General features: G+C 40.9%; 1 protein-coding gene across 2 annotated transcripts in view; it reads right to left on the minus strand.

Moving 5' to 3' along the window:
- Fhod3 (formin homology 2 domain containing 3) overlaps positions 1 to 12,000 on the minus strand; it is a 427,181-nt gene that overhangs the window by 235,353 nt on the left and 179,828 nt on the right. For both annotated transcript variants that reach the window (XM_013014940.1, XM_013014939.1), the window contains exons 4-5: positions 9,714 to 9,781; positions 2,563 to 2,668 (exon numbers count right to left, since the gene is read on the minus strand). In XM_013014940.1, the coding sequence (XP_012870394.1) occupies positions 2,563 to 2,668; positions 9,714 to 9,781 (174 nt within the window). The remainder of the gene's footprint in view (positions 1 to 2,562; positions 2,669 to 9,713; positions 9,782 to 12,000) is intronic.

Consider the following 12,000-nt stretch of genomic DNA (forward strand, 5'->3'; position numbering starts at 1 on the left):
TTTCTAATGCATTTATAAGATTATCTCTTTGTTGCTTTGTATGTCCCTCCCCCACAGTATAACCCTTGCTTTCACTATATTTGATGTCAGTATAATTTGTGGAGGAGATGGGGAAAAACAAGTCGTTTAAGGATACAGGTGGACCTGTTGCAACAATGAGAAGTACAAGTTGTCATGTCAAAAACGAGACCAGGTTTTCTTACCTTGCTCTGACATTTTCTGTGTGGATAGAGAAGCAGCAGGTAGTTGCCAGTGCTCTGATCCATCAACATTCTGTTCTGACAGCATGTATCAGAGCAACACAAAAGCTACAGATTTAACAATCACTAAGGCAGAGTGTACTCTCTATGTCAACACACCTTCTGTTGCTGGGGAGCACAGTTCAAACCAGTCTACCATTTGAGATGTGATATAAGCCACTGAGCGTCATGAAGCTGGACAATAATTTGGTGAGCAATGTGAAGGCCATTGACAGACACTCACTGTTGCTCATTAGGGAGGGTTTCTCAGTTACACAACATTTCCTTGTCCTAACCATTACATGGCTAGGTCTGATCACTCTCAGGCCCAAAGCTAGCTTTCTTCCTGGCTGCCTCTTCCATTAACTTTGCTCACCTCTCTTGCAGCTATAGGTGGTTATGCAATCCACCTCTAATCCATGTGAAGTCTGGGAGGTGGGGTATTGAGAAAATTCTTGCCTTTCTGATAAATGGGAGCTGACCATAGCTGAAAGAGATATGCCCTAGACTGAAATAGATGAAGACAGATGCTTACTCTATTAAAATGAACATCAATGCTCCAAGATGAAGTTCCAAGAAATAATGAAGCCTATGGATGGTTATAATATTACCTCTATAGATTTTTTCTCTGTGTCAGGGATGACTTTTTTGGTAAATTTGAAATGATACATAGTTTAAGCATGATCAAAAACATAATGTCAGTTTGGACTATTCATAATGAGACAACTTTAGGTATATTTCCTGTCATGAAGTTCAACTTATGAATGTTCATATGATGAATGAGAAAAATAAACCAATGGAAGTTTTCCTCCCTCTTTCTAGGCCTTTCCCCTCTTTAAGGAGTTAGAATATTACAAATGGAAATGGGAGAATAGGAATTCAAGCCTAACCTGTCTCTTTGGATACAGAAAGAGCCATCTCTGGATATAACAGCAGGACAAAGGCTGTGCTACATTTGTCTACATACCAAAGTATGGCTTCCCTGTAAATGCTTACATAGTATGAAGGACACAAATCATAAACCTTGTCAGTCATGCATCCTTCCTGACAACTCATGAGGATCTGTGAGAAGCCAGAGGAAAAATAGAAAATAACCCAAGGAGGCTACTGCCCCACCTCACAAACATAGCCATGCATACAGCACTAAGCTCAATGAGAGGCCGAGGAGCAGACCTACCCTCACACACATGGCATTTTACCAAAACTAATGAAAACAACACTGACCTGAAAATTGTATGACATGAGACCTATGTTTTCTTTTTTATGTCTTCTCTTATATGGCTTTCCAAGAGTGCAGAAAAGTCTGTTAGGATCTGCTGGATAACCACCCAGAACATAAGGAACCATTCAAAACAAGACAGATGAAATGCTTTCCCTCTTTGACTCATTCAGCTCTAACCAGGGACATCTGATTAAATCACATATCTCTTACATTTCCCTTCATCCAAGGAAATAAAAAGGAGGGAGTTGGGGTGTTTTATATGAACACCAACATGCAGTATGTAGGGTAATAACACAGAAACTGAGAGGCAAATCCTGACCCATGTTGACAGGCCCCAGGACCTGGACAGAGCCTCTGCTTGCCACACTCAAAAAAAGTATCTTCATTAAGCAAAAGGCTCAACTTCTCCAACTTTTTCAACTAGAAAAACAGAAATATTGAACTACATGAATTCTCTCCTTCTGTAGATCAAAACTATTCATAGCAGCAATCATTCCTGCAGTTCTTATCCAGTTTTTGTGTAGAGCTGTGTAGGAGATGTTGTTTTTTTGTTGTTGTGGCAGAATCAAATTAACACAAGTGCACAAACATCACTACTACTATGAAAACTCATTGGCTATCTGAACAGGAATCCATGCTTGAAAATGCTTTCACAAGAATGGCAAAGAGAATCAATGACATTGAGAATCATCCTTTTCCATGCAAGTTCCCAGACCTATTCAGACACAGGAGAAGATGAGGAATGGACACTTTGATGAAAGTCCCAGGTAATAATTCCAAGTGGGGAAAATATTTTCTTCCAAGAAATCAATTGGCTTCTCAGGTAGCACATGCTACCTGAGCCCAATTAAGGCATTCCTGCCTCTTCAGATAAGACTGTAAGAATCTGTTAGTTGTATCTTTTACTAGCCTAAAAGAGACTCCAAGTCAAAGTGAGTAAAACTAGCTGTCACTAGGTAATTACTAGAAATCCCTAAATCTCATGAAGATGTTGTCTTTTACCACCATGTATCTTTTCCTTGACTCCAGGTACCTTACAAGGCTCACAGTGTGTAAGTTCCACAGAAAAGGCCCGGCAGCCGCATGTCTAGTGTGGCTTACCTCTTAGAATGTAGTTCTGATAATTCTGATCAGCCTCAGCTCCCACCTTGATCAAACATGTCAAGCCTTCAGCCACCACAAATTCATGCACCAAATCCTTGTCATCCTGGCAAGAAAGAAAGAAAAGAAAAATGACTTCCAAATACAGTCTCCATCCATCTTCCATCCAGACATCACTGTTCAAACTATATTGTAGCCTTTGAAGCCAGAATGGCCCCTAAGGATTTTCTGCTCTATTCAAATGAAGCATCTTAACTCTTGCCAGAGGAATTTTGCAGCTAGTCTTTACGTTGCTGTTTGTCAAGGACCAATTATTGCCTTCTGGGCAATCTAATAAAGATAAAGAAAACGAATCCCTTGCCTGTCAGAAATACTTAAAGTGTTTTGTTTTTCATTCTTCAGAAGTTACCAGACTCCAGGCCCTCCATAGGTCCCAAGAGACTGGGCCACATGGAACTTTGCTGGGTTTTTAACCACAGGAAACATTCAATTATAGCTCAGACCATCCAGAGAAGGACTCAAAGCCCTTTTCAGTTACCAGCAGACAGTCCTGGGGATGGCAGTTACAAGGGGCTTGTAAATATTCTTTGAGAAGCTAAAAAGGCAGTTTCTCTCACCTCCTGCACTGTCCTTCTTGCAGGGCACAAGATGAATCATGCCAAAGGCCCAGCCACCCACCTGGAGGAGGGAGACTCTCCTGTAGAAAGGCCACCTCGGTCTCAGCAGAAGGCAGGACATAGGGAACGAAACTCAGTGATCATCCAATCTAATGGTTCTCAAAGAGAACTCCCTAAACTGGCCAACCAACCCACAGAGAGGTAGCAGGTGCCTCACCTGGGAACTTGTTAGACATATAAATTGCCTAGACTGCAGCTTGACTCAGAAGGCTGAGAAACAAGGTCTCCAGGTGATATGGAGGTTCATACAGATGGTTCTCACCCCAGCACCTTCACAGGAGGATTGTCTGAGAAGCTTTAGAAAGTCTAGGGAGCAGAACCCTATGCAGATGGATTTAATCAGAATTCCTGGGGTGGGGCTCAGGCTCTGCTATTACATTCCTTAGAAGTTCTAAGGGGCAGCTCTCATTCAAGAACCTCAGATCTGGTACTAGATTTTATCTTTAAAGATAGAGTATATAAAACTACACACACACACACACACACACACACAGCCAAGACCACTGAACTATGATGTCTGGCCAGCCCACAGACCCCATCAATTTTGAAGAGCTTTAGAAGACAGATTTTTCTACCACTTCCTCTACAGAGATGTGGAGATTTCCTGGGTTGGACAGTACCTTGTCTCAAGAACCTCTAAGAAAAGACTGGAACATCCATCTTCAGTTATAATGGGCAAAAATAAGAAATCACAATGATGCGAAGAGTAGAAATCTTAATGGAATAATGAAAGGTTATTACAGTAGTAGTCAGCAACCATGGTTCATCTCTTTTAAAAAAAAATACATGAACTGGCATAATTCTCCTGTCTCTACATGAAATCAGACCCTTTCTTTCTGTGATGGCATTTTTCAATTATATGGATTGGGGTCTTGAGCTAAAATGTGGGTAGACGCAGCAAAGGGTCCCTGGGAAGAAACACAGCACTCCAGGGTCAGAGCTGGCGAGGAGAAGGGGGAGTGATGCCTGTGCCCCGAAAATAATGAAAGACAGCTGTGTTAACTCAGCCTTTGAGATAATCACGGCTGTGGAAGAAAGAGAAAATGGGACAATACCATGAGTTTTTGGAAAATTACTTTACACTCATATGTGTATAAAGGAAATAAAAAAATAATTCTCTCTCCACCATATCCTTTTCCACCAGCACATGTGAAAAGTGGACTTTTAGATGAGCTCATGTCTAGTCAGAAGGTTTTTTTCCAAGCATGTAACAAATGTTTATTACTTTAACTAAAACTAGATTCACACATGACTTCACATTGAAAAAGTGAGAACAATCACTCAAGAAACTGCTCAAGCTAATCACTAATATTCATTTACCAGCAAACTGACTGTTGGCAAAGGCACTCAATCAGAAAAAAAACACAGGACAGGCGAGACAGTGTTTATAAAGAATTCAAAACCATAACTAAAATGCATGCACATATGTCGATAAGGTACTTAGCTCATGGATAAGAAATAGAGAGGGGAAAAAAATTTTCCCTATTGGCAAGGTCTTGCCTGGTTTTAAATACAGATCCTAAAATACATAAGCATTAACAATTTTTATAACATTCATTTCAAGCTTGAATAAAACAAAAATGTTAGCACTAAGTGATAAGTGATTATCACTTTATTAAAAAATAATATTGCCTATCAGCCCATGATTCTTTTTAAAATGTCTATTAGGGAATATTCAACTTGATCCAGATGGCCAATGACTCTGTTAATTAAGCCTTTAAAGTCTAGTTCCTAAAAGAACCTGCCCGAGTAGAAAACACTAGAGAGAATAGAGAAAGGTGGACCCATGGGTACAGAAGGAACCAAGTAAGTCTTAAACAGTTTGCTGCCTGTGTGATGCCAACCATCTCCAGTGCCTTGCTACCTAATGTTTTGTGGTCTTCTAGTCTATAACTTCTGGGGAGCCAGCACCTTCACCCTTGCCTACACAGTGCCAATCAGGCTATTCAAAAGGACTTGTTTAGCTAGATGCCAGTGGCTCACACCTGTAATCCTAGCTACTCAGGAGGCTGAGATCTGAGGCTCATGATTCAAAGCCAGCCTGGGTAGGAAAGTTTGTGAGACTCTTATCTCCAATTAATCACCAGAAAGCCAGAAGTGTGCTGTGGCTCAAGTGGTAGAGCACTTGCCTTGAGCTCAAGAGGTCAGGGACAGTGCCCAAGCCCAGAGTTCAAGCCCCATGCCCAACCAAAAAAAAATTATTTGTTTAGTGAGTCAACAGTAGAAATTACAGTCCTGAGACCTCATGGAACACACCCAAAGGTGGAAGATTGAAAATAAATGTAACAACTATGAACATATTTGTTTTCTTAACTTTTCAATAAAAAAAACAACCTTAATCAGATACGAAAGATAACAAAATAGCTTAAGGAACTATAGCTCCCATACCCACTAGGCCTGTTGCACTGCATCTGTCAATCTGAAGCAAATCCCAGTCACATCAACTAATCCATATTGTTCCAATATGTATCTCCAAACTATAGAAACTATTTTTTATACTAGGTCTTAAACCTAGGACCTGGACATTGCCCTTGAGCACTTTACCACTTGAGCCACAGCTCCATGTCTTATGTTTTGCTAATTAGTTGTAGATAAATGTCTCATAGACTGGGCTGGGAAGGTGGCTTAGTGGTAGAGTGCTTGCCTAGCATGCATGAGGCCCTGGGTTCCATTCCTCAGCACCACATAAACAGAAAAAGCTGGAAGTGGTGCTGTGGCTCAAGTGGTTGTGCGCTAGCCTTGAGCTGAAGAGCTGAGGAACAGTGCCGAGGCCCAAAGTTCAGGCCCCACAACCAACCAAAAACAAAGAAAAAATGTCTCAGACTTTTCTTCCTTGGGCTGGCTTCAAACTGTGGTCCTCATATCCTCAGTAGCTAGGACTACCGGTGTGATGTACAAGCACCTGACTTGGAACTTTTTAAATTGGTACTGACAGTGATTTCATACTTTTTAAAGTCACTATCAAATGTCCAACATTGACCAAATTTCCAACTTTTATCTATAATACAGCTTTGTACACACAAGGCAATTTGTTGACATGACTTTGAAACTTTTTTCTTTTGGCAGTAACAGAGTTTAAATTCAGAGCACTTGCTAGATTAGTGCCTCCAGCCTTGTTTGGTGCTGGTTACGTGTGACACAGGGTCTCACTGCTTTCCCATTTGTGTGCCTGGACCTCAATACAACTATTCTAGGTTTTCTTGATATAGCTGGGATAATAGGTATGTGCCTCCAGGCCTAGCTAATAATTGAGAGGGTGTATCACATACTTTTTTTTTGCCTGGGCTGGATTCAAATCTTGATTCCCCCAATCTCAACCTCCCTAGTAGCTAAGTTTTCAGGCATGAACCACCAGCACATATCTTTGAAAAGTCATTTAATTCATGGGTTCTCTCTCTTTTTTTCTTAATAACTGTGTGTTGAAGAAACCAGGTCACTGGACCTTTAAAGTAGCCCACAGTGGATTTTACTGTTATTCTTCTGTGGCATAGATTATCATTTGCCTATATCATCTATAATTGGTTGTTTCATATAACAGCATGGTCAAATCCAGGGTTGATTTGTTGGTTTGATCACACTGAAGTTTGCATTCCCCTCAGGAGGTATACAATGTCTGGTTGTACCTCATTTCTATCATGTTAGAAACTCTTGATGCTCAATACAGAGGCCCATTTGTTTATAAGGTGTTACAAAAAAGGTGACCTTCTATTACTCTGTACTCATTAGCTAGACTATTTCTGCAAATGACACTTCCCCTTGACTACTTAATTATCCTAAAGTCCATAAAGGAAAGACAAGATGAATATGAGATTCTGAAACTTTGCTCATTTTCAAAATACCTAGTTCACTAACATTTTCTTGGAATGAGCTAGGTTACTGGTATACATTTCATAGTCATTCTACCAATGTATTGTTATTTTTTAGTATCATTATAAGCCCATACGTATTTGATGTGTTTGGATCCATTGCAACTGTCATCTTCATCATTGTTTATTGTCCTATTTCTAGACAGTCAGTGGGAAACCTTTCAATTGTTGCTCAGTGCTTTGAGAAATAATTTTAGTAATATTTGGTAGCTTCCTGCTCTTTGTATAATTAAAGATTGTTAAGCATGTAATATCCTACTAAAGACAGCATCAACTACTTCTTTTAGGGACTGTTATTCTTTTTGATGTTCTAGGCCAATATCTCTCTACTAGTGATACTTTTTGCTAATGAACTGACTCTTGCTTCTAAATAAATCATAAATATATTTGCTAATGTTAATAAACACTTTAAACATATGCTTTATTTGCTGGCTTAGCATACACTATAGGGATATTCTGATACTTCCAACTGAGTCCAAGACAACAGAGTTTAACCTTAATACTCCTATTTTTAAGAACTCGAAGAATGGCAGAATTAGAATCTCACAAACCCAAGTCTCAGAATTGTAATGCCAACACTGTTACTACTAATAATGCTATATTAATCAACTCTGTTTCTTTTTGTTCTTAAAAGTTTATCCTACTGAATATATCCAAACTGCAGTTTTTTAAACTACTTGAAATAGCTCTTCTCTGTATGGTTCTGCCACTAACTGCATACCTAATCAGGGAAATAGTCAAAGACTAGTAATAGAGACCAGAGGCAGGTTGAGTGCTGGGTGAGATAGAATGAGCAGCAGGATGAATGTGCCTCTCTGAGCACTTAGCAAGAGTGTGGCTCAATGGCAGGAAAAAAGTTTTGTCTGGTTATTATGAGTAATGTGAAGGCACAGAGGTATACAAGGGAAGTAGAATTTTGATACAATTAAGTACATAACATTCCCTAACGTAGAGGCAGGAAAGCCTGAAGTCACAGACATCTTCCATAAGACCATTCAATTCAGTCTATCCATTCATTTGTTAAATGGTACCAGACACTGTGCAAGGCACTCAAGACCTGGTGATAAAATCTATGGAACTAGCAAACTACTGGCCTCAAAAAAGGGCCTGGATGGGGTACCTTAAGTCCTGCACTAGGAGTAAGCACAGGGTACTTTAAAGAGATGCTGACTAGGGAAGAGCGACCAGTTGGAGAGAGCATCGCCAGCAGGAGGGAAAACAGGCATGAGAGAAGGGATGGGTCAGGAAAGTATCTTGTGTTACTATGGGCCTAGGGGCAGAGGTGTGAAAGACAAAGATCATGGCCTTCTCATGGTGTACAGCTGCAGGAACAACTTGGAATGTAGCCAGAAGGAGAGAGAGGCAGAGGCCACATCAAAGCTCTCAATGTTAAACTGAGAAATTCCGATGTGATCCAGAAGGCAACATAGACCCAACAAGAGAGGAACCACCTCAGCTCCTTGTGGTGGGGAGCTAAGGATGCACTGGGGGTGGGGGGAGGCTCCAGAGGCAGGCAGTAACATTTTCCAGGTGAGAAAAGGATGGGCCTGAACCAACACTGGCCTCTACACAAGGACCTTTCTGAGATGTGTGCCAGGATGGAGCTAGGCAGGGACTGTGGGAAGATGGACAAGAGGACTTGTCTCCAGATATGTCCACAAGAAAGAGGATCCTGTCCTGGGTGGCATGATGGAATGAACTGAAGGAAAAATAGCACAGAATGGAGAGATAAGATGAATTTCTTGGTCTGTATTTTTGCCAATTACTTCTTGCACCTAATCCACCCAATCACTTAATACAGGTAAATCAGGAACTGAAGAGAAATGGCCGGTATCCTCAAGTGCAAATTCACAAGAGACAGAAAAAAGCGGATCTAGATGGACATGCTCTGTGCAAAAGTCACCTTCACACACTCACTGCTCATCCTGCCCTCTTGTCTTTGATTATCTTGGGACCTGTCTACACATCTGTCCAATCTCTGCCTGCACATCTGTTGCACATCACTCCAACAGGCTTGTGACTTTCTCAGGGTAGGGATGAGAAAAAGGCTCAAGAGGGAAGGATACATGGAACCAGAGAGGAAGACTTGCATGTGCAGATGAGGGGACACATACACAACAGCAGAATGTACAAAATACTTTGTGCTAAATGCACAACAATGTAATACTCAACTAGAGCTCTGGTCAGTCAGGCCTGCACCCATTCCAACCCTCCATTAAGTAAGCTGTAGTCAGATTCACGGAGCATAATAGCATACATATGAAGTTAACACAAAATATTATCTCCTACTGTTGGTGAACATCAAATTCAACAACCAGATGGTGGCCTGGGAAGAAGGTTGATTGATACTGGGAAACATAAGGAAGGACTTCAGTTATAACTATCATCAGTTATCTTTATTTTATGTCTAAAATATTCTCTTCAGAGATTCTGACTTAATTCATAATTTCCTATATGTAATAAATACCAGATAAGCTCCCAGCAGGTATACTTCAATAGCAAAGCAAAAACACAATGTAATATATATATATACCTGCTCCCAGCAGGTATACTTCAGTAGCAAAGCAAAAATACAACGTAAGAGTACTTTTACTTTTTTACTTTTTACCTGAAATATCTGCTTCAAGGAGAAAAGGGCCCTTCTTAAATCTCGTCCACTGGAGTTGTAGAGTTTTTCTGAAATAAATAACAAAACAATTCGTTGAACTGACTTAACCAATGGTACAAACACAAGAGGATATGAAGAGAACAGAACTCATACAATCTAGGTGACTAATCTACCTCTATTCTATTAGGACACAGCCCTCCCTTCAAACAGTAGCAAGAACTATGTCTGTTGTGTAACAGGTGGGCAGGGAGAGTGGACATGAGAGTTGTAGAGAAGGGCTTGCCCAGATTCTCACTTACTTGCTAGCCCCCTTCTCTCCACATCTCTATCTACATACAGTTTACAGATCATGTCATTTGATGGCCAATTACACCAAGAAAATCAATTCAGATAAACAGAATGTCTCCTTCCTGGCTTACAGCCCTGGCAAAATCATGCTTTTGGCTCAGAAGTCTGTTTCCCTCCTTTTCCTGGGTCTGCTGGTCACCTCAAACACTCCTAGGACCCCCATTTCCCAGGCAGCACAAGACACCCAAGGGCAGCATAGATAGTGGATGTACAGACTAGTGGACTTCCCCAGGTTATGCAGTGGTCCTCCGAGAAGGAAGCCAGTCTTCCTTTGTCTGAGCCTGAGTACATGCATATATAAGAATAATCCTGGCCCAGAGCAAGGCAAGAGGGGATGCCAGTCTCTCAGAATTCCCTAAATCAAGCTTTGCACAGACTTCTATTATCTCACTGTTCAGTGGGCCACATTTCACATGCACTAATGAGGCCAGAGTTATCAGGGGAGGAGATCAAGTCCACACAGGACCAGTCATCAAAAAAAGACATTGGGTATGACTTCAAACTTCAATCCTCCCAATGCCTTAGCTCCCACGCCCCCAAACACAGAGAGGTTGGTAGTATTACATATGTAAACCATCAGCACCTGGCTCTAGTTTCTTAAGACAGAAATTTAATTAACTGATTTGAAACAATTTTATTTTGTTCACTTAAAACTAAATATCAAATGCTTTAAATGTCTAAGCACTGCTCTAGCTATTTCCTGCAAATTTTGGTGTGTGTTTTCATTCTAAAGTCACTAATGTTGGATATTTCATTAAATTCATTCAGGAATAACGATCTTGAGATTTTTCTTTTGACCCATGTCTTATTAGAGATATATTGCCTAACTGGTGAATATTTGAAATTTTCTAGATATCTTTCTGTTAATAATTTCTAGTTAAATATATACGCAGAGCATATATTTGAAGATATCAGTTTTTCTGCATTTATTAAGGCTAACTTCCTAATCTGAAGATGGCTTATCTTGATGAATACTTGGTATACAGTTGAAGAGAGCATGTGCCCTGCCATTATTGAGTAAACTAATCCACATCTACTAGGTTGAGTTGAATGATAGGTAGTGTTGATAAGGCTATACACATTTACTTGTAGGATAGACTGATGAGAAAGGGTGACAAAGTCTCCAACTCTTCCCCTGACTCTCCACTACCACACTCATGGTGCAGATGTACTACGAGCCTATGAGTGCCAAGGAAGGGAAGTCCAAGTGTGCTACTGCCTGAAAACCAGGTAATGAAAAAGACAGGAGACTCTGCATATGAATCAGGAAAAGAAGCCTGAAACCCCTCTAGAGCCCACCCTATGTCAGCAAGAAGACAGTAAGAGGCTCCATCTATATGTAATCCTCTACCTTCCCTCGTGAGCTCCCAAAGCTTCTCCTTCCTCCTCTTAGTCACCTCAGTTTTGGAGATATGCCAATAAGGGTGGCATAGCCCCCACCAGCACAGAGCATAGGGAGGTCCTGCCACCTCTGGCTCAACTGGAGATCTCTTGGGTTTTTAATGACCTGGGTTCCTCTAATAGAAGCAATTATCCTTATACTTTAAGCTGTCCTCAAACAATCATAGAGGCATGTGGGAGAAAAGGCTGCCAAGCAACCCAGAATGGCAGGTGGTCCCTTCTGCGTGAGTGTGAAGAAAGTCTAACAGGAAGATTCAAAATACAAGTGTAGAGCTAGGACCAGGCTGAGTCTAGAACAGTCATAAGTATGTTAAGCAGCTCATAAGCATCAAAGTTACAGAGCTCTCAGAGAGAGGCAATGCCCCCTTCTAGTAACTGCAAGGGGCATGGATTATATAGTCCCTATTCTCAGATCAGGCACAGCCCATTTCATGAAGGAAGGGATGACTATATGAATGTATCCACATATACCCTTCCAAATCAGGTGTGCTGGGTGCAATCACTTCTGTGGTATTAGCCTTTGAGTAAAGGGCAAGCA

This window comes from Dipodomys ordii, unplaced genomic scaffold, assembly GCF_000151885.1.
Source record: "Dipodomys ordii isolate 6190 unplaced genomic scaffold, Dord_2.0 Scaffold25, whole genome shotgun sequence".
In the NCBI taxonomy this organism is placed as follows: Eukaryota; Metazoa; Chordata; class Mammalia; order Rodentia; family Heteromyidae; genus Dipodomys; species Dipodomys ordii.